The following is a 23,882-nucleotide window of genomic DNA, read 5'->3' as shown; positions in this document are numbered from 1 at the left end:
CCCATTTTTTTTTTTTTTACTGGCTTGCTTATCTTCCTTTTGTTAAGTTGTATCAGTTCCCTGTAAATGTTTGAGATTAAACCCTTATTGGTGATAACATTGGCAAATATGTTCTTCCATGCAGTGGGCTTTCTTGTTGTTTTGTTGATGGTTTCTTTCACTGTGCAAAAGCTTTTTATTTTAATGTAGTCCCATTTGTTTATTTTCTCTTTAGTGTCCATTGCCTAGGAGCAGTATCAGTGAAGAAATTGCTTTGGCATATGTCTGAGATTTTGCTGCCTGTGGATTCCTCTATTATTTTTATGATTTCCCATCTTATGTTTAAGTCCTTTATTTATTTTGAGTTTATTTTTGTGTATGGTGTAAGTTGGCGGTCTAGTTTCCTTTTTTTCCTTATATCTGTCCAATTTTCCCAACAGCATTTATTGAAGAGACTATCTTGTCTCTTCATGCCTCCTTTGTTGAATATTAATTGGGAATAGTAGTTTGGGTTGATTTCTGGGTTCTCTATTCTTTTCTATTGATCTATATGTCTGTTCTTGTGCCATACCAGGCTATTTTGAGAACAGTGGCCTCGTAATACAGCTTGAAATCTGGTATTTAGATCCTACCTACTTTGTTCTTCTTTCTCAGGATTGCTGCAGCTATTTGGGGTCTTTTTTTATTCCCAATGATTTTTTTAGAGAGTTTTTTCTAGGTATGTGCAATATGCCATTGGTATTTTAATGGGGATTGCATTGAATCTAAAGATTGCTTTGGGTAGTATGGACATTTTGATGATATTGATTCTACCAATCCATGAACATGGTATGTTCTTCCATCTGTTTATGTCTTTCTCTATCTCTTTTTTCAGTGTCCTGTAGTTTTACCTCTTTAGTTAATTTTATTCCTAGGTATCTTAATTTTTTTGGTGTGATGATAAATGAGATTGCTTTTTTAGTCTCTCTTTCCGTAAGTTTATTATTAGTGTACAGAAATGCCATAGATTTCTTGGCATTAATTTTGTATCCTGCTACATTGCTGAATTCATTTATTAAGTCCAATTAATTTTTGTAGGAGTCTCTAGGGTTTTCTATGTACAATATCATGTCATCCGTAAATAAGGACAGTTTTACTTCTTCTTTTCCAATTTGGATGCCTTTTATTTTTTCTTCTTGTCTGATTGCAATGGTTAATACTTCCAGTACTATGTTGAATAGGAGTGGTAAAAGAGGGCATCCTTGTCTTGTTCCTGTTCTTAAGGGAAATGGTTTTAATTTTTGTCCATTGAGTATGATGTTGGCTGTGAGTGTGTTATATACGGCTTTTATTATGTTGAGGTATGATCCTTCTATTCCCACTTTGCTAAGAGTTTTGTTCAAGGAAGGGTGTTGATTTTGTCAAGTGCTTTTTCTGTGTCAATTGATATGACTATGTGTTTTTTTCCCTCTCAATTTATTTATGGGATGTATCAGGTTTATTGATTTGCAGATATTATATCATTCTTGCATCCCTGAGATAAATCCTACTTGATCATGATGTATGATCTTTCTGATGTACTGCTGGAGCTGATCTGCTAGAATTTTGTTGAGGATTTTGGCGTCTATGTCATGAGGGATATTGACCTATAATTGTTTTGTCTTTATCTGGTTTTGGTATTAGGATAATGCTGGCTTCATAGAATGAGCTTGAAAGTGTTCATTCCTCTTGAATTGTTTTGGAATAATCTGAGGAGGATAGGTTTTAGTTCTTCCTTAAATGTTTGGTATAACTCCCCTGTGAAGCCGTCTAGCCCTGGACTTTTGTTTGCTGGGAGCTTTTTGATAATTGCTTCAATTTCTTCCATACTTATTAGCCTATTGAGATTTTTAGAATCTTCCTGATTGAGTTTTGGAAGGTTGTATTTTTCTAGGAATATGTCCATTTCCTCCAGGTTGTCTACTTTATTGGAATAGAGTTGGTTATAGTATTTTTTAACAATCCTTTGTATTTCTATGGGGTCTGTTGTTATTTCTCCCCTTTCATTTCTGATATTTTTTATGTGGGTCTTCTCTCTTTGCTTATTGGTGAGCCTGGCTAGAAGTTAAACAATCTTGTTTATTTTTTCAAAGAACCAGCTCTTGGTTTCATTGATCTTTTGCATTTTTTTTTTCTCTAGGTCATTTATTTCTGATATTTATTATCTCCTTCCTTCTTCTCACTCTGGGCTTTTCTTGTTGCTCTCTTTCTCATTCTTTGAGTTGTAGAGTTAGATGATTTTCTACCTTCCTTCCTTCCTTCCTTCCTTCCTTCCTTCCTTCCTTCCTTCCTTCCTTCCTTCCTTTCTCCCTTCCTTTCTTTCTTTCTTTCTTTCTTTCTTTCTTTCTTTCTTTCTTTCTTTCTTTCTTTCCTTCTTTCCTTCCTTCCTTCCTTCCTTCCTTCCTTCCTTCCTTCCTTCCTTCCTTCCTTCCTTCCTTCCTTTCTTTCTTTCTTTCTTTCTTTCTTTCTTTCTTTCTTTCTTTCTTTCTTTCTTTCTTTCTTTCTTTCTTTCTTTCTTTCTTTCTTTCTTGTAGGCTTGTAGAGCTATAAACTTCCCTCTTAGGCCTGCTTTCATTGTGTCCCATAGATTTTGGATTGCTGTGTTTTTATTGTCATTAGTTTCCAGGATGTTTTTAATTTCTTCTTTGATCTAATTGATAACCCTATCATTATTTAATAGCATGCTATTCAGTTTCTAAGTGTTTGAGTTTTTTTGGATTGTTTTTATTGTAGTTTATTTCTAATATTATGCCTTAGTGGTCTGAGAAGATGCTTGGTATAATTTCAATCTTCTTGAATTTGGGGATACTTTGCTTTTGACCCAATATGTGGTCTATATTTGCAAATGTCTTATGTGCACTTGAGAAGAAAGTATATTCCGTGGCTTTGGGGTAAAATGTTCTAAAGATGTCAATTAAATCCACCTGATCTAGTGAGTCATTTAGGATTGCTATTTCTTTGTTGATTTTTTGTCTAGAGGATTTATTCAGTGATTCAGTGTATTAAAGTCCCCTGCTATGATTATATTGTTGTCAATCTCTCCTTGATATCTTCAAGAAGTTTTATTATGTATTTGCATACCCCTGCATTGGATGCATATATGTTTATCAGGATTATATCCTCTTGTTGTATCAATCCCTTTAGTATTATGAAGTGGCCTTCTTTATCTCTTGTTATGATCTTTACTTGGAGGTTTATTTTGTCAGATATAAGTATTGCTACCCCAGCTTTTTTTCATTTCCATTTGCCTGAAAGATATTTTTCCATCCCTTCATTTTCAGTCTGTTTGAGTCCCTTGTTCTGAGGTGGATCTCTTGTGGACAGCATATATATGGGTTGTGTTTTTTTTTTTCTATCCATTCAGTCACTTGATTGGAACATTTAGTTCATTTATGTTTAAAGTTATTATTAAAAGGAACTTGTTTGTAGTCATTTCTATTTTTGTGCCTATGTTCCTTCTTACCTTTTGATTTCTTCTTTTTACAGTATTCCCTTTAGCATTTCTTGCATTGCTGGCTTGGTAGTGATAAATTCCCTTAGCCCCCCCCCCCCCCCCCCCTTTTTTTTCTGCAAAGCTCCTAATTTCCCCTTCAATTTTGATTGATAGTGTTGCTGGATAAAGTATTCTTAGATTCAGTCCTTTGCTTTGCACTTTGTATACCTTCTTCCATTCCCTTCTAGCTTGATGTGTTCTTGTTGAGAAATTATTTGACAATCTAATGAGGGATCATTTGTAGGTAACTTTCTGTCTCTTTCTTGCAACCTTTAAGTTTCTCTCTTTGTCATTAACATTTGCTATTGTAATTATGACATGTCTTGGTGTGAGTCTTTTGGGATTCATCTTGCTTGGTACTCTCTGTACTTGTGTAACTTTTTTCTTCCTCATATCCAGGAAGTTGTCTGTCATTATTTATTCAAATAGACTTTCTAATCCTTGCTGCTCTTCTTGTCCTTCTGGCAGTCCTATTATACATATGTTACTTCATTTCATGTTGTCTTAAAGCTCCCTTAGGCTCTTCTCCTGCTTTATAATTTTTTTCTCCAGTTGCTGTTCAGATTGAACTTGTTTCTCTACCTATCTTCTAACTCTCTAATTTGGTTCTCTGCTTCTTCTAGTCTGCTATTGAAATCTTCCATGGTGTTTTTGATTGTAATTATATTACTTTTGACTTCTTCCAGTTTTTTGCATAGGTTGTTGATTTTCTCATCCATCCAGTGTATAAAGTGTATGACTATTATTCTTCTGAATTCTTTTTCTGTTATGTTTATGCTTCAATTTCACTAATTTCCTTTTTTGGTGACTCATTTTCTTTCCTCTGGGGATTGTGTAGTCTCCCCATTCTGACTCTCACCAGAAGGTTTAAACGTCGAGTTGTGTGGTCCTGATCCATGTGCAGTTGGAGCTTTGCACCTCCCAAGTGTCACGGAAGAGCTCTGACATAAGATGTGTGGCTGCTGTGGGTTGGTGTGAACCAGACTCGCCCAGAGGCAGCGTGATGAGTGCTCAGTTTGGCCTCATGTGCTCACCTAGAATCAGGGACCCTGCCTGCACCACACTGAAACGGAGACCCCGCTGGCATGTGCCGAAAATCAGAGTCCCTTATCATGTGCCAGGAGTTAGAGTTCCATTGTGCCTGCACCAAGAATCCAGTATCAGAATCTCTGTTGCTTTGTGCGGCCTCACGCTGAGAATCAGGGTCCCTGTGCGCGCATGCACCAAGAATTGGAGTCACTGGCTCTTAGTGTGAATGCACTGGGAGTCAGGGATCCCAGGTGCACGTGATAAGAAACAGAGTTAAGTCACTGGTGCTCAGTGCTGCCTCCACCCGGAGAATTGGGGTCCTGGTCAGCTTGGGGGACTAGGTTACACAGTAGCACTGTGTGAGCAGGAGGTCCACTCCTGTGCTGCGGAAAACAGATTTCTGTGTGCGCCCTGCGTGGGCTTCGGGTTTGGTCGCCCAATTGTGTTGTGGGGAACAGAATTCCCAGAGTCTTTGTGCTCCAAGGCTCCAATTTCTATAGCAGTACTGGGGTCAGTGCGAGGGGCGGGTCTATCAGTTACTATGGCATTGCCCGCAAGCCTGCAGGGAGGGGATAGGCTTCTTGACTCACAGAAATCTGCAGCTGGGATATTTGGATTCTTGGTGTCCGTAGGTCTGCAGTTGTGGTCGCAGGTCTCTGTCCCCAGTGGCTGCAGGGTCCTGGTTTGCATCTGAGACAAGACTGGGTGGTGCTGAGGCCTGGGTCCTAATCTCAAGCAGCTCTGGTTTTCCAGATGGCATGGTCTCTGTGCCCAAGCTGGCCATCCTTGAGTGTCCGCGGTGGGAGTGGGGCTTTGCCATCTAAGACTGCTTGGCAGCCCCTTGGAAGACCTGCAGAATCTAACTCCCTAGCTCACACACACTCACCACACACATCCACACACTCCTCTATTGCTCCCTCACTCTCTCACACTCTCTCCGTCCCTACCTTCCTGCCAGTTACCATTTTCCTCCCCTGAATCATGTTTTTAAAAAATTAATTTTTATTATGGAAAGTATTACAGATGTTCTCTTTGTTGCTTTTTTTCATTGACCCTCTGCACCCTACACCCACTCTTCCCAGACCTTTACCAAACTATTATCTGTGTCCAAAGACTATGCATAAATACATATAAGTTATCCAGTTAATCTCACCCCACCCCACTCACTCTCACAACCTGCCTTCCCTCTGAAATGCATCAGTCTGTTCCATGCTTCTATGTTTTTGAATCTATTTTTGTTAATCAGTTTATTTTGTTCATTAGATTTCACATATAAATGAGATAATATGATACTTCTCTTTCCCTTATTGGCTTATTTCACTTAGCATTATACTCTCTAGGTCCAAAAGAGCTACAGGCCTAGCTGGCTTGACTCAGTGAATAGAGCAAAGGCCAAGGACTGAAAGGTCCTGGGTTTGATTCTGGTCAAGGGCATGTACTTAAGTTGCAAACTCAATCTCTAGCCCTGGTCAGAGTGCCCGAGGGAGGCAACCAATCAATGTCTCTCTCTCTCTGTCTCTCCCCCTCCCTTCCACTTTTTCTAAATATCAATGATAAAATATCCTCTGGTGAGGATTTACAAGGGCAAAAGAAATCAACCACTACAGATTATATACTAGAATTAAGAACCCAAAAGTTATTGAGAAAAGAATTATTTTAATAATTTTGGTAGTTAGTTTAGTTGTTCATTAGATTCCACATATGAGTGAAATCAAAAGAAAAAAGGGGAAGTAACTCATTGACATGGACAACAGTGTGATGATGCGAGGGGAGTAGTGAGGGGTGGGTGGAAGTAGAAGAGGGTACAGGGAGTAAATGATGATGGGAAAAATAAAATTTAATTAAAATATTTTCTATATAAGTCAAATGTGATATAGTACATTTGGAAAATTTTCATAGAAGAAACATTTTTTAGAAGAAAAACATTTAAGGCTTGTCTGTAAAATTAAGCAACATTTGTTTACATGTATTAACATGTATAATTATGAGTTCTCTGCCTGGTGCTCTCTGACATTTGCCAGATACTTTATTTGAGAAGACAACTAAAGACTGTCGAAGTTGGCCATTGATTATATAAAATGTTATGCCAACCATAACTAATGGTTATTCTTTATTAAATTATCCAGGTACTATTTGCTAAATTGAAAACTTAAAATGATGTTTTTTACAGTATTTTTGAGAAACATTGATTGACATAAATTAATGTGTTTGCAATCTGAAAGTTTAAATAATGTTAAATGTTTATACAGTAATATTATCAATAACCTGATGAGTGTTTTCATCTGTATTTTGTCACAGAGATGGAGGCTATGAAACATCACCACCTCTGGGAAAATACTGTGGCTCAAATCCACCTCCAAGAATCATCTCTCACAGTAATAAATTATGGTTGCAATTTAAGAGTGATTTCCTTGAGTCAAGGTCTGGATTCTCAGCTTACTGGGATGGATCATTAACAGGTAAAAAGCAAATAGCTATCTTTTATTGGTGAGTCCAGTTGGGTTGGTTTTTTACTTCTTGCATTGCCATACTCTTATCTATATTTTTCCATCTGTGTCTTTTGATTACTATCTATAATAATAAAATGGTAGTATGCTAATTAGACTGGACAGCCAAACAGCCTTCTGGATGTTATTCTGGATGTCCTTCTGGACAAAGCCACAGCAGCAAGCGCTGAGGCAGAGGCAGAGGCAGGCAGTTATGGGCAATCAGGCAGGTAGACTAGTGGTTAGGGGTGATCAGGCAAAGAGGCAATGGTTAGGGGCAACCAGGCAGACAGGTGAGCAATTAGGGGCGATCAGGCAGGCAGGCAGGCAGAGGGTTTAGAGGCAATCAGGCAGGCAGGTGGTTAGGAGCCAGTGGTCCCAGATTGTGAGATGGTGCCCCATGCATGAATATCATGCACCAGGTGTCTAGTTTTCAATAAACTTCAACATTATAAATACTTCTGAATTCACAGCAGCCTTTTGTTTTTGAACTACATAGTAAGGGAAAATGGTTTGATTCCCTCGTATATTTAATCAAACTGGTCATCTTGGTTAGGAAAAGGAAAGTACATTGAGATGAATTAAGATTCTAGGCTAGCTACTCTTTGGTGATGTAGTTGCTTTGTCTTGGTTTAAAGAGGAGTAGTCGTAGCACCCATTTGATATAGAGGAGAAGATTCAATGTGACCAAGAAAGAAAGTTATGCACCATTCCATCTCTTTCTTCTGTAGGCTGTGGGGGCAATCTCACCACTCCCACTGGCACCTTCACATCTCCCAACTACCCGATGCCCTATTACCACAGCTCCGAATGCTACTGGTGGCTGAAAGCCAGCCAGGGCAGCCCATTTGAACTGGAATTTGAGGAGTTTCACTTGGAGCATCATCCAGACTGCACTTTAGATTATCTGGCCGTATGTATACCATTTTAATTGTATCATTCACTGCTTCCTCTTTGCCCAATGCACATAAATGCATTTATTTTATTTTATTTTATTTTATTTTATTTTATTTTATTTTATTTTATTTTATTTTATTTTATTTTATTTTATTTTATTTTTTGAGATTTGAGAAAGGGGAACATTTAAACAAAACATCCACATAAACATTTTAAGCAAAATAAAAAATCAAAAGAAAATTTTATGAAAATGACTTGCCTTCTAAGTATAGGATGTATTACTCAATGTCTTGATATTTATATACTTAAGTATTAAAATACATTGAATATGAACTATATATACTAAGATATTGAAAAATATAAAATATGGACTTTTAGGATATAAGACTACTAAAAGGGAGGTTATGAGATTTATCGTAATTATTATCAATGTGCTGTCTATAGATGCAGTGCAAAATAACAATGTAGAGGACTTTATTGGTGAATTAGAGAGGGTAATTGAAGTCTTCCAGGTACAACCAGCTATTCAGCCTTTTCCATTAAAAAAAATGATAAACTATTGATATAACATTGAAAAAGCAAGGAAGACTACTGATAACAGCCATGGTCTCAAAATATGTATTAATCATTTATTTTCAGTCTTCAGATTTCAACCTGGGTTCACACACAACTATATTCTGCCATGGCTAAATGGCCAGAGTTCATGGCCCAAGTTTATAGACAATTAGCTATAATTTTAAACATATTTTGATTTTGATACATTTCTTTTCCAATTTTTTAGATTTACAGAGGCCTTTCCATAATGTTTTTAGCCATAATAATTTGACATTTAAAATGATTTATTAAAGGTATATGATGGTCCAAGTACCAGCTCTCACCTGCTAACTCAGCTGTGTGGGGATACGAAACCACCTCTAATTCGTTCTAGTGGAGACAGCATGTTTTTAAAACTGAGGACAGATGAAAGGCAACAAGGAGGTGGCTTCCTGGCCAAATACCACCAGAGTAAGTATGCATACTGGCTTCTTGATGCTCATAGGGTCTTCAATATATATACTATATTTTAAATCTTCACCCAAGGATAAGTTCAGAAAAAGGAAAGGCGGGGGGAGAGAAAGAGATAGAGAGAGAGGGAGAGAAAGAGAGAGACAGAGAGAGAGAGAGAGAGAGAGAGAGAGAAAGAGAGAGAGAGAGAGAGAGAGAAACATCCATATAAGAGAAAAAACAATCAACTGCTTCCTGTACTCACCTCGACCAGGGACCCAAGTGAAGAGGCAACCTTTTGGTGTGTGGGAGGTCATTCCAATCAACTAAACAACCTGGCCGGGGAGAGGTGGTGGGGGGAGAGTGGGGGTGTGGATTTCCATCTTTTGATGAATGAGATATATGGAAATAAGTATAAGCCATTGGTTAAAAGCTATTAAAATAAATCTTATCTTCTTATTGAGAAAAATTTAACTCTATTAGGGAATAAATGCTTATGCATTAAATTTATCATCTGACTAAAGCATGTGATAAGCATGCTGAAACTTAGAGGAGTATTTAATATGCTGAAAGAATTGCAATGCAGCTGAAGATCAATGTAACAGGTTAACAGCTAATCCGTTTTTATTTATTCAAGCGTTAAGATCCTCTAATTAGACATTATTCAATAGTACATAGTGTTTCTAACACATTTTTTGGTCATGTATTTCAAAAGTTATTGATTTTATTAAGGGAAACTATGGTCCATGTGAGTCACACTTGGAGTAGGCACATTCTTTACTGGAAAAAAATCTGGTCTTTGTAGAGATGGAAAAAGGGAGGGAAGGATGGAGGGAAAAAGAAGGGGGAGAGAGAGGGAGAAAGAGAGAGAGAGAGAAAAAGAGAGAGAGAGAGTGAGCAAAACATCAATATGAGAGAGAGAGGCACATCAATTGTGCCTCTCTCCCACTCACCCCAACTGGGGCTGGGGATCAAACCTGCAACCCAGCTACATATACATGCCCTTGACCAGAATCGCACCTGCGACCCTTTGTGTGTGGGCCGACACTAACCATTATGCACACCGGCCAGGGCTACTTGTGTTTTGAAAATACAGTTCCTTTCCCCCATTAAATCTATGTTTACCCATAATTTTGACACAACTACCTAAAAATACCATGTTTCCCCGAAAATAAGACATCCTCCGAAAATAAGACCTACTTACAGGTTTCTTTCTGAGTGAAATATAAGGCATCCCCCAAAAATAAGGGCCCCCTAGGCTAAACATGAGAGATTTGGTCCACTGATTCTGAAAGAAATGGAGTCACAAGAAATTCACCAGGGAATTAGGAAATGGATTGTTATGATGATGTTCCAGAAGATGATGACATGATTGTCATTGAATAAATGAGTAAATTCTTGATACTGTAGGATTCACAGTTTGTCTGGTTTGTGTTGACAACTACCATACTACCGTACCGTATACAGGTAATATATTTCCTTTATTTTCATTTAACAATAAATGTGTACTGTATTCTTCTTCATGGAAAAATAAGACATGCCCTGAAAATAAGACCTAGTGCATCTTTTGGGAGCAAGAATTAATATAAGACACTGTCTTATTTTCGGGGAAACAGTGTAGAACCGAAAGTCACAAAATCATAATCAATATACAATATACCTTTGAATTAGTTGAGAGGATTATGTTTAACTTTGATTCTATGTGAATTTGAGGATTCATGCTTATATATGGGACTAGAGTGAACTCTAGTTTTGAATACCAAGTTTTAACATTATATAGCTTTGTTCCTCAGAAATTTATTATTAGTGCATAAAAAGCCCTCCCAAATTTCTGCAGGGATATATCTGTTTGGTTGAGCATATAATTGTATCTCCAAGTTAGGATTGCTATCCGAATTTGTTTCTCAGTTACCTTTTATTCTTATGATATTTTATTCTCTCCCATAATTTCAGAACACTAAAGAAGTAATTTAGTGGACTTAGGTCCTTAAAGATAAAAACCGGAGGAACTAGTGAGATTTTCCATGTAATTTGCTATTTGAAATTAGAGGCTGGCAGATAGTATAATTTTTGAGCGCTGACAACAGCCCAAGTGGTTTGATGGAATACATTTTCCTCTGCCCTGTTTTGTCATCATTGAGGCACATGATGGCTGCCTGCCTAGTAGGTGTCATTTTGTGCAGGCATCTGAAATCACAAGATCATTCTTTGGAAATCCTGTGTGGACAAAAGTGTTAACCTAAAAATATTCAAAGAGAAATAGTTTAAGTACTCCCTGCTCTAGCAAATGAAGATTTTTAAAGAGTCGCAAGTATATACGTTATAAACCAGAGTTTATAAACCTGCCAGGAAGCCGTAATGTCGTGGAGTGCATATATGAACCACCATCTTTGGAGACAACTTTTTCAATATAACATTTATTTTCCCATTCTCTTGTATTCCATTTCATACAGATAATATAAGAAAGACTTGAGAAAACTTTAGGTTTGGCTGAATTTGAACAAGGACAAGCCATACCTAGTCTAGAGGTACCTAGTGTAGTCGTGTTGAAAATTAAGTTGAAGAAAATGCCACCATTGGATTGAAGACTGTTTTAAAAATTTAAGATTTTCATTTTTATTCAAATCCTGTGTATTCCTTCAAGGCCTTTGGTACTTCCTGGTGACTAACTAGAGGCATAATGGAGCCTTTGTTATGAATTACATGCTGAGTTTTCACTTCAACAAAGCCATGTTGTTATTTATGTTTAGCATTCACATAGAACTTTGTGTTTTTAAACTGTTGAATTTAAAGGTCAAGATTTTCTGTCCCTTCCAAATGTTAAAGTTAGAAAAACAGAATCATGGAATGTTTAACCCACTTCTCTAAACAAACAGATCTCTGAGTAGTGTTAAGCTATTCGGCTCTCCATGGATTCACAGGAATTGGATGTCCATTCTAACATGGGCAATTTTCATGACAATTTCAAGTTGCTGAATTCACTTAAGCAATGTTTTACCTTGTTCTAAATAGAGACCTTTTCACTATAAAAATGCCACACCAAATATACTAGGTGTCCAAAAAATGTATACATACTTTAATAACTGATAGCTCTATTGATAGAAATGTTAAAGTTAGAAAAACAGAATCATGGAATGTTTAACCCACTTCTCTAAACAAACAGATCTCTGAGTAGTGTTAAGCTATTCGGCTCTCCATGGATTCACAGGAATTGGATGTCCATTCTAACATGGGCAATTTTCATGACAATTTCAAGTTGCTGAATTCACTTAAGCAATGTTTTACCTTGTTCTAAATAGAGACCTTTTCACTATAAAAATGCCACACCAAATATACTAGGTGTCCAAAAAATGTATACATACTTTAATAACTGATAGCTCTATTGATATTTCTTTCTTTTCAGATTTAAGCCATTTCATTAATAATTATTCTATATATTAATTCAAAAGAGTTAAATGGCTTAAATCTGAAAAGAAAGAAATATATATAAAGTATATGTATAAAAGTATATATATATTAGAGGCCTGGTGCATGAAATTTGTGCTGGGGGTGGGGGGTGCCCCTCAGCCCAGCCTGCACACTCTCCCATCTGGGACCTCTCGAGGGATGGCCAACAATGTGGATTGGGCCTAATGGGCAGTCGGACATCCCTCTCACAATCCAGGACTGCTGGTTCCCAACTGCTCGCCTGCCTGCCTTCCTGGTTCTCCCTAATAACTTCTGCCTGCCAGCCTGATTACCCCCTAACCACTTCCCTACCAGCCTTATTGATGCCTAACTGCTCCCCTACCATCCTGTTTGCCCCTAACTGCCCTCCCCTGCAGGCCTGGTCACCCCCAACTTCCCTCCTCTGCCAGCCTGACCAACCCTAACTGCCCTCCCCTGCAGGTTTGATCACCTCCAACTGACATCCCTTGCAGGCCTAGTCCCTCTCAACTGCCCTCCCTCCTGGCCATCTTGTGTCCACATGGGGGCAGGATCTTTGACCACATGGGGGGAAGCCATCTTGTGTGTTGGAGTGATGGTCAATCTGCATATTACTTTTTTATTAGATAGGATAGAGCAGTGGTCGGCAAACTATGGCTTGCAAGCCACATGCAGCTATTTGGCCCCTTGAGTTTGTGGCTCAGTAGCCACAGTTTGCTGACCATTGCTTTAGGATAATGCTTTTTTTGATACCTTAGGGCTATGGTTGCAAACTGAGGCTCGCGATTCACACACTCAAGAGGCCAAAGAGCCGCATGTGGCTTGCAAGCTGGTTTGCCAACTACTGTGATAGAGATCTGGTGCATGGGTGGGGGCCAGCTGATTTGCCCTGAAAGGTGTCCCAGATCAGGGTGGGGGTCCCCTTGGTGTGTGGGGCAGCCTGGGCAAGGGGCCTGTGGTGGTTTGCAGGCTGGTCATGGCCCCCAGCGATCCAAGAGGAGGCCCTGGTATCTGGGATTTATTTATCTTCTACAATTGAAACTTTGTAGCTTGGAGTGGAGGCCTGGGCTGGCCAGGGTGTGCAGAAAGCTTGACTTCCTCCATTGCCGAGGAAACCGAAGCCTCCCTCCTGCTCTCTCTGTGGCTGCAGCAATCTTGGTTGGGTTAATTTGTATACTTGCCTTTTATTGACTGGTGGGCATGGCTTTGTGAGTGTAATGGAGTGATGGTTAATTTGCATATTAATATTTTATTAGAAAAGATATATATATACTAGAAGCCTGGTGAACAAACTTCGTGTGTGTGGGGGGTGTCCCCTCAGCCCAGCCTGCACCCTCTTCAATCTGGGACCCCTCGGGGAATGTCTGAATGTAAGTTTAGGTCCAATTCCAAGGATCGGGCCTAATCTGGCAGCCAGATAGTGCTCTCACAATCCTGGACCACTGGCTCCTAATTGCTCCTAATTGCTTACCTGCCTGCCTGGTTGCCCCTAACTGTCCCCCCTCTACTGGCCTGATTGCCCCTCACTGCCTCTGCATGCTGGCCTAATCACCCCTAACTGTCTCCCACTTGCTGGCCAGCTCACCTCCAACTGCCCCCTCTCTGCTGGCCTGGTTATTCTTATCTGCCTCCCCCTGCCAGCCTGGTTGTCTCCAACTGCTACCCTCTGCTGGCCTGGTCACCCCCAACTGTCCCACCTGTCAGCCTAATCACCCCCAAATTCCTTTCTGCCATCCTGGTCACCTCCAACTGCAACCCCCCACCCGCTGGCTTGTTTTCCCCTAACTGCTCCCCACTGCCAACCTGGTCACCCCCAATTCCCCCATTTTGTGAGGGAGTGAGAACTAATTTGCATATTACCTCCTTATTATATAGGATATACATACATTTTAATATATTTTATTGATTTTGTACAGAGAGGAAGGGAGAGAGATAGAGAGTTAGAAACATCGATAAGAGAGAGTCATCGATCAGCTGCCTCTTACACACCACCTACTGGGGATATGCCCGCAACCAAGGTACATGCCCTTGACCGGAATCGAACCCAGGACCCTTCAGTTCCCAAGCCGACGCTCTACCCATTGAGCCAAACTGGTCTCGGCAGGATATACATACATTTTAAAACTAGAGTTTTTAAAGGCAATATCACACATATCTTGGAGTAATTTTGATATGTTTGATGGTGGTTTTTAACAATCATGATTATTTTTTCTAGCTTGTGAGAACGTGATGATTGTGAATCGAACCTATGGCATCGTAGAGAGTATACACTATCCAAATCCCTATTCTAAGAATCAGCGTTGCAACTGGACCATTCAAGCAACAACTGGCAACACTCTGAATTACACATTTTTAGAATTTGAATTGGAACATCACCATAATTGCTCTGAAGACTACTTAGAGGTATGTATTCTGAAGTTAAGTACATTACTGTATTAAAGTTAGGCAAGCCAAACTAGAAGGCATTACACTTTGAAGACCAAATCTCTAACCCTGCCTTACATATCTTTAATACGCTACTAGCCATGGTGTTTGAGCAGGAATATTTTATGCCTCTTTTTTTGCAGCATTGATATGTTAAAGATATTTAAGCTCTTAAATTATATTCATGAAGAACTATGTATGTTTTTAGTTTCATTATAACTTTTGGACTGACTGACCTCATGTTAATTAAATAATGCAGAAGGAAAAGAATAACTTCTATTTTTGGTTGGTTGTTTTTATGTTTGTTCTTTATAAACAAGAGATCAGAAATATATTTGGGTATCACAGCTTTATTTAATACTTAATTTGCCTAACATTTAGAATCACGATTTAGATTTTTATTTTTATTTAAATTTATGCTCATTTAGTTAACTTTTCTTTTTGTAAAAAGAATTTTCTATTTGTTGTAATAATGCCCATCAGTGACACTTATTCAACTCTCCATATACAGTACAATGTTATACAATAAAAATCGCTTGAAAATTAGGGAACCCCAAATATGAGGTAATCTGCTATTTTTATGATATTTTATTTACAATATTTTAATATATTTTACATGCAATATTTTTAGGGCTACAGATTGTAAAGTTAGGCATCTACTTATTTTATTAATGTAATTATACATTCATATATATAACGTTGTGAGCTAATATGTTAATTTAGAAATAGTGAATTTTTACTCTCATTAGGGAATGCTTCATAAAGCAATTTTACATATATTTTGACAAATAGTTTTCATCATTAATGAGATCACTTTTGAGTATCTAACACATCAACTTTATTTACATTGTTAATATATAATGCTTTTGAAACCACACTATGATGTTTTCACTAGAAATCTTTTCTGAAGTGAAGTACCAACTCCGATAACATTGGGGCATCCCCCATCCCACCTGTCCACAAGGCGATGAGTTGGTGTTTATTTTTTAAGGTGATCAATGGTTTTTAGAAGCCTTGCTTATAAAGACTTCCAACATCCAGCATTTGTAATGTTGAGGACATATTCTCAATAAAAAATACTTTATCCTTGTAAAAAAAAGTTTAACTTCCTTTTTACCAATTCTTTAAAAAAGTATCATCTTTGAAGTTAACATATCTTTTCCAAATGGCACATTTCTTCTTCAAAACACATAAGAGAAACTTCCTGTACTTTGAAAGGCTTTCTGAGGTTTTGTAATAAGGATTACCTTGTTTTTGAGAGATAATTTTATAGATTAAAGAAAAGCTTGCTTTAAATTTAGAAAATAATATCAAAGAGATACTATCCACAGAGTTTACCCATTAGAAAGTTATATTTACTAGTATTCAAAATGTGATACAACATAAAACAAAATTATAAGCATGAACTTGACAATGGTCTTAAAGTCCCCTTTCCTTGATTTAGTGATTAGATAGTCTTTACACACTTAATAATGATGTGCTTGTCTCATTCCATTTATCTGGAGTAGCTTCTTTTTTGTTTCTTCATGTAGCAAGACTTTGATCACTCTCCAGAAAAATAAATGGACAAGTTGATATTAAAGCCCTTTATCATACCAAAAGTGCAGCAGTTTATCATATTATATTTTCACTGGTTGTTACTGTGTCCACATGCCCTCCGGGACTCTGAGCTTTGTGAAGGTAGGAGCCATCTCCTACCCACTTTATGACCCAGGCATAGAGTTGGGAATCTTACAGGAGCTCAGTAAGTTAAGGTTAAATCGAATATCACAGACACATTTTAAGGTCAGCCTAATGAAAGCTGTTCATTAGTGAGAAATAACTGAATTCCAAACTGGCCTTTTGGTATAAGGCCTACATAGTTAGTGCAATCCTATCACCTTGGGCACAAACCAGAATAGAAGTGATGTTCTTGAAGAGTGCTGTGTGCGCTGCAATATTCCAGGCGCACGTTGTGGTGTGATAAAGCACAAGGGGGAAAGCTGCAGAGAGGACTACACTCTGAACTGGACTTTAAAGGAGTCTTAGGCAGAAAGAGTGGGGAGGAAATGAGAGGAAACCTTTCCAGGGACTGGACTCCATCTCGCTGGACTTACTTGAGGATGGCATGGTAACAAGGCCCATCAGATAATTTTTTTGGAGGCATTTGAAAACTATCAAATAAAAATTATTTGTTCCAGTAACTGCAGAGCAGCTCATGGGAGGCCCTTCATAGAAGGTGTTGCAGCCATGCCATCTATCTTGTGCAACATGGATGGTGAAAGCAGCAAAGTTACAGAATGAGAACCAGAAGTTCAGCAAAGGCTTCCAAAGAATGATGCTATTGGAGGGAGGTGACTTTTTTCCATTTCTTTAAGCCAAGGGGCAAGACCAGAGTGATCTCTGCAGCGGCTGATCCAGGAGGGAAATGTAAAAGCACAAATAACCATTTAAGGACAGCAGGACCACAAACACAAAATCTATTTTCATTATTTTAATAACTTGTAGTTATTATTTCAAGTGACTTAGCCAAGTCTAAATTGAGCGACCATTACATTGAGCCAGCATTGCCTTACTTTGAATTAATAAAACTGGAACTCTGAAAGGACTTGATTGGGTGCTGGTAGGACATTGTGCCCAACTTTGCTGAGAGGTATGGGCCCCTAAGGAGCCTATTGGGAATCGAATCCATCCTTCATTATTTTGTCTTCTGGGCAAAACAAAATGATTGAGATTTGGAAATAAAATACTCAGTGGGAGGGAGGGTCATTTGCTTAAAGGAGTAACACCATATTGATCATACAGTTATGGGAAGCCAACTTTAAGAATTATTCCTATAATAGAGTCCTAGTGCACAAAATTTGTGCATCGGGGAGGGGAGTTCCCTTAGCCCAGCTTGCACCCTCTCCAATCTGGGACATCCGTCTCACAATCCTGGATCGCTAGCTCTTAATCGCTCATCTGCCTGCCTGCCTGGTTGCCTCTAACTGCCCCCCCCCCCACCTGGTCAACCCTAACTGCCCCCTGCTGTTGGCCAGGTGGCACTCAACTTCCCCCTCCCTGGTTGCTCCTAACTGTTCCCCCCCTGCCAGCCTGGTCACCCTTTACTGCCTCCCTGCCAACCTAGTCGCCCCCAACTGCCCCCCCTATGCTGGCCTAGTTGCCCCTCACTGTCTCCCTGACAGCCTGGCCAGACCTAACTCCCCCCCCCCCCACCAGCCTGATTGCCTCTTACTGGCCCCCCTGCTAGCCTGGTCACCCGCAATTGCTCCTTCCCCCACCATCCTAATCGCCCCATGCAGCCTGCTCTTCAGTCGTTTGGCCATTTCTCACTAATTCTCCTTGCTGACCTGTCAGCCCCATGCAGTGTGCTTGTTCAGTCATTTGGTTGTCTCTCAGTAACCTCCCTACTGGCTTGGTCACCCTATGCAGCCTGCTTGTTCAGTTGTTTGGTTGCCCTCACTAACCCCCCTGCTGGCCTGGTTGTAGGTAGCCATCTTGTGAGGGCGTGAGGGTTAATTTGCATATCACCTCTTTATTATATAGGATTTTACAACTTGATTTAACTCTGTCATTTTTACTTTGAGTCTGAGTCTCCACGTGAAAGAGGAGATTTGTTATAGGTGATGTACTACACAAATAGAAGTGATGGATTTGGGAGGAATCGTCACTGAGATGTACAGGGAGGCCAGAGCACATGTTATAAATCAACAGGGAGGAAAGGAAAGAAGAAAACTAGGAGGTTATTATGTTATGGAAGCTGAGGGAAGAGAGTATAATAGAAGGTGACAGGGTCAATACGATGAGATTCTCCCAACGAATCAAGAAAGGTCAGGGTTGAGCAGTAACCCTTGGAGACCAGCATGACTATGGGCAGAGCCCCATTTGAGGGATGGAGGGAGCAGGAACAAGGCTGTAGTGTGAAGGGGAATGAAGGGGAGAGAGTAAATATAGAAGTCTAAGTCCATGAATTCAATGTCAGTTCTGTCTAGAAAATCATTAAGTCTTGGTCTCTTTTCTCCAATCCTTGTCTTTTATTTCCCTAACTGGTCCTCAAGGGACAAATTCTCATGGGACATCCTCCTTTGCTTGTTCTTTTGTATGTCAGTGTCTCTTAAAATGTGGCCCAGTAGTGGACACAGCACTCCAACTAACCTATCCAGGACCAGGTATGCTGGGACTATGTCCTCTGCTCCACACACCTCTGGAATTGTAGGCTGAGGTTAAAGGAGTTTATCGTCAGTCAGGTGGTAACGTTGGACTATATTAAGACCTGTAATCCCCAGGTCACTTTTACATGACTTGTAATGGCTTTCCTAGTATAGCCATACCCAGGATGTTACTCCAAGTAAGTTATATTAATTTGACTCTTTTGCCTGAAAATTCCATCACTTCACGACTGCTCTAAATCCTGATTGTCTGGTCTGTAGAGTATTATTCATTTGTACCTAGACTCTTTGGCCATCGGATGATGTTTGTTTCAAATACTCCAAAATGATAAGGTTTCTTTCATTAAAATTATCTATAATTGACAGCAGCCCTCAAATGTTAGAAATATACTCATCTGACAGGTGAGACAATTGAGGCAAATACAGCTTATCCACCATCATAAAGATTATTTGTGGCTAAGCCAGGTTTTCTAGCAGGTTCTGTGGCTCCAGGCTGATGCTTTTAGCAGTAATACTACACACCTCTATCTTTATACTCTTTCCTAATTTTCTGTCCCCATCAAAGGTGATCTGAAGGAGTGGCCATTTTAGCCTGGCTTCTCCATAGATAAGCAGTAGCCATTTATTATAATCACCGCTTTCTCTTTCTCTGCTAATTGCTGAAAAATTATTTTTAGTGTCTAATTTAGAATTTTTTCACACACACACAAACACACACACACACACACACACACACACACACACACACAAATTACTGTCAATCTTACTCATCTGTGACATTCCAGAATAAATCTTTCCAAAATTTTGGAAATTGACTACTTTTTCCTTCAGACCTCTGGCAGTCTTGTGTTTCGTTGTTTTGTTTTATATTATTTGTTGCAGATACACACTCAGACTAAATCATGTAGAAATGATTAGTGTTTGTGAAAGGACTGTTACTCTGAGAAAAGAAAGAAACCTCCTGACACACAGAATAAATGAAAAAGCTGAGAGAGGGCAGGAACAGAGGCAGCTTAGTGGATTCTCTTCTCTGTCTTACTGCTTTGTGGATTCTCCCTGCATTCCCATCTCTCTCCTTCCAAACTTCTGAGTTTTTGCAACCTCACAATTTTAGTTTCAACATTGTCACCCCAGCCATGACTTTACATATATATTTTTTAAATTCTCACCTGAGGATATGCTTTTAGATTTGAGAGAGAGAGAGAAAAGAGAGGAGAGAGGAGAGAAGAGAGAGAAGAGTGGAGAGAGGGGAGAAAGAAACATCACTGATAGCCTCCCATACTCGCCCGACCAGGGATTGAACCTGCAGCTTTTTGGGCACAGGACTACAACCAACTAAGTCACATCTGCACATGTCCGTTTACCTCAAGCACTTACAAGCAACTAGACTTTCCCTTTTCAACAAATTACTGCACAGGTGTCTCATCTTGTTGAGCCTGACAGCAAAGGCCTGGATGTAACCTGCTTAGGGATGGGTGCTTCTTCAGGCAGTACGATCAGATCACAGATCTCTCTGGTCACTGGTCACATGTGTGGGCAGAAGCAGCCTCTGTGAGGATGGGCATGGATTCTGCTGTTGCCCAAAAACATTTGTTATAAGCATTCAGGAAGATTACAAAATTAGTCCTGTAGTGACTGTACCTTTCAGTACTAGAGGATATAATTTATTTAAACCTGAAAATTTTCATTTAAAGGATTGACTGTCATATCTTCTAAATTGGACTTCATTGTCTTTCTTCCAGTTTCAAAACCATCCCAGGCAAGTTTCCACTTGCCCTTTATCATGCATGATATGCTATCTTCTGCAGGTGTCAGCTCAATCCACATTTTTATCTTTATTTTGCCCTAATGATAGCTTTAAAAAATAAACATTTTCCCCCCTCCCCCCTAACTGTGCTGTTTCCCACAGTTTGTGTTTGGGCTCAGAAAATGGTCAGGAAGCTCCTGTGCAGCCCCATGGGTTTCTTCTTATTTGATTTCTCTCCCCGCCCCCCCCCCCCCCCCCCCGAGATTTCACCTTTTATTGTTGTAAAAGCTATCCCTGATTCTGTGGACAGAATTTAATTGTTTTTTTTTTTTTTTTTTTTTTTAGAATTTTTCATTAAAACATTCTTTCCTTTTTTCATTGATTATCTTTTCTTTCATTGCTAAATCTTGGGTCTATGGACTCCCATCTCCTTTTGAAGTCTAGCTCCTTAAAACCTGAGGCTTGTGACGATGTGTGCATCATTCAGACTCTGAGGAAATCAATCCACTCTTCCCTTTTGGTCTCATCTGCATTAACCACCATTTGTTGCTGGGCAGAATTAGTCCAGGGTTGCATTTTTCTTCACTATTTACTTTCTGAAAGAGGAGAACATAAAAAGAGTTCATCAAGTGCCATGATTTCCCCTCCAGAAAATGACATTTGAGAGATGTCTAGATGGCTGAAATATTCTCCCCATGGTCACCCCTGTTTCTCTCTTTTTGTTTCACTTTTTTTTCCTCTATAAAAATCTGTAGTCTCTACTGAAGAAGAAACTGATACTATAAGATCAGATATAAGAGAGCTGCTTACTAGTATGGGAGGCTAATGATAAGCAAAAATTTAATAACTCATCTATTGCTCACTCATAAGAAAATGTCTTATAGGTGCCCAGGCTACTCAATAGAATGTACAACCTTGTACATTAGTCTTGGTACTTGTCCAGTCTAGCCTAGTGCTTAAGATTGAAGACTGGAACCACATAGACTGGGTTTAAACTAGACCTCATCACTTAATAGTCAGGTAACCTTGAGCAAGTCACTTAGTTTCCAAGTGCCTCACTTTCCCCATCTATAAAATGGGATAATCATTGTAAATGAGTATCTATATCTATATCTATATCTATATCTATATCTATGTCTATATCTATATCTATATCTACTTATATATAGATGTAGATATATAAATGAGGATGGGCAAAAACAGGTTTACAGTTGTTTGTATGGGAAGAAACATGCAGGTTATGATTATCACAATAAGTTTAACTCTGTTTTACATAATCACAACTATAAAAATACTTTGCCAACCCCTGTATAGATCTATCTATCTATATAAATCTATATTTAGTCAGAATAAAGCTTGGCACATAGTAAACAATTACATAAATATTCACTGCTATTATTTGCAATAATCCTAATGTAAGAGAAGAACCTCAGGTATAGAGAAATTTGCAAGTAAAGAGCATTTACTTTTTTAGGTTGACATATAATTAGTGGTTTGTTCCTTAAGACACTTAATTTCCCTTTTTCTTTCTGACTGCAGCCTATTTCATTAATGTATTTTGACTCTTCTCAAATTTTAGTCCACTCATTGTACTAAAAGCTCTGCTAAGAAATATAATGAAAAAATATGTTGATTCCATTGACTTATAGGAGTTTTTGCTATTATCACTGTAACTTAAAATAGTTTTCACTATTCTCTATTATTACAGAGAATAAGGTCTAAATATATACTTGACTTTAAAAATTCTTATTTAAAAACAAATAATTTCCAACAAAGGAAACAAGAAAATATTCTTGAGGAGTTGATGCCTTTTAAAATGTTGAATTACTAAACTTTTGCATACCTCAGTTTCCAAAGCTTTATAATGGGGATAATAATACCACTGCATTATAGAAATGCTAGGAATTTTAAATTAGGTAATACACATAAAGGGATTATGGAGTTCCAAAATGGCACAATAAGTGGAAGCTACAATGACACTCTTCCAACACAAAACTTAAATTACAACTAAAAGATGGAAAACAATCCTGAATCACAATTGAAAACTATCTGGAGAAAACCCTGATAACAAAGGATGTAAAATGGAGACTGCATAGAGACCGGCAGCCAAAATTAGGAGACAAAAAGAAAAGAGAAAAAAAACAAATGAAAGAACTAGAACAGCTAAATGAAATGGAGGTAAGAAATTTATCAGATATAGAGTTCAAAATAATGATTACAAGAGTACTGAACAGCATGAGAGAAGATATAGAAACTATGAAAAAGACCAGTCAGAAATGAAGAATGACATAGCTCTAATAAATAACAGATTGGAAGGAATACACAGCAGATTAGGAGGAGTTCAGGATTGGATCAGTGATTTTGAAGACAGGGTAGAAAAAAAATCACTGGGTTAGAGAACAAAAAGAAAAAGCAATTAAAAAACAGAACAGCTTAAGGGAGATGTGAGTCAATATGAAATATAACAATATTTTCATTATAGGTGTCCTATAAGGTGAACAAAGTGAGCAAGGGATAGAGAACATTTTTTAAGAAATAATGGCAGAAAATTTCCCTAACCTGGTAAAAGAAATGTCACACAAGTTCAGGAGACACAGAGAGTCCCAAGCAAGAAGAGCCCAAACATGCACACACCCAAACACATCATAATTAAAATGCCAAAAATTAATGACAAAGAGTGAATCTTAAAGGCAGTAAGAGAAAAGCAATCTATTACTTACAAAGGAGTGCCCATAAAGCTGTCAACTGATTTTTCATCAGAAACTCTACAAGCCAGAAGGGAATGGGCATAAACTAAAAGTATTCAAGGTAATAAAAAGCAAGGATCTGAAACCAAAAGTACTATATCCATCAATATTTTAAAAAGATCATACACCAGGACCAAGTGGGATTTACTCCAGGGATGTAAGACTGGTCCGATATTCACAAATTAATAAATGTGATGCATCACATAAACAAATTAAAAGATAAAAATCACATGATCATATCAATAGATGCAGAAAAGTCATTCAACAAAATCCAGCACCCCTTTTTTAAGATATATATTTTATTGCTTTTTTACAGAGAGGAAGGGAGAGGGATAGAGAATTAGAAACATTGATGAGAGAGAAACATCAATCAGCTGCCTCTTGCACACTTCCTACTGGGGATGTGCCCACAACCAAGGTACATGCCCTTGATCAGAATCGAACCTGGGACCTTTCAGTCTACAGGACTATGCTCTATCCACTGAGCCAAACTGGTTAGGGCCA

General features: G+C 38.6%; 1 protein-coding gene across 1 annotated transcript in view; it reads left to right on the top strand.

The window, feature by feature from the left end:
- The window catches only part of CUBN (cubilin), a gene marked incomplete at its 5' end in the record, with an annotated part of 295,765 nt that overhangs the window by 70,767 nt on the left and 201,116 nt on the right, over nucleotides 1-23,882 (top strand). The window contains 4 exons of the mRNA XM_084880474.1: nucleotides 6,818-6,978; nucleotides 7,737-7,918; nucleotides 8,751-8,907; nucleotides 14,528-14,715. Coding sequence (XP_084736600.1) covers nucleotides 6,818-6,978; nucleotides 7,737-7,918; nucleotides 8,751-8,907; nucleotides 14,528-14,715 — 688 coding nt within the window. The remainder of the gene's footprint in view (nucleotides 1-6,817; nucleotides 6,979-7,736; nucleotides 7,919-8,750; nucleotides 8,908-14,527; nucleotides 14,716-23,882) is intronic.

The sequence above is a fragment of the Pipistrellus hanaki genome, assembly GCF_964339955.1.
Source record: "Pipistrellus hanaki genome assembly, chromosome: 1".
In the NCBI taxonomy this organism is placed as follows: Eukaryota; Metazoa; Chordata; class Mammalia; order Chiroptera; family Vespertilionidae; genus Pipistrellus; species Pipistrellus hanaki.
The sequence above is the reverse complement of the archived record's forward strand: the minus strand, read 5'-3'. Positions and strand labels throughout refer to the sequence as shown.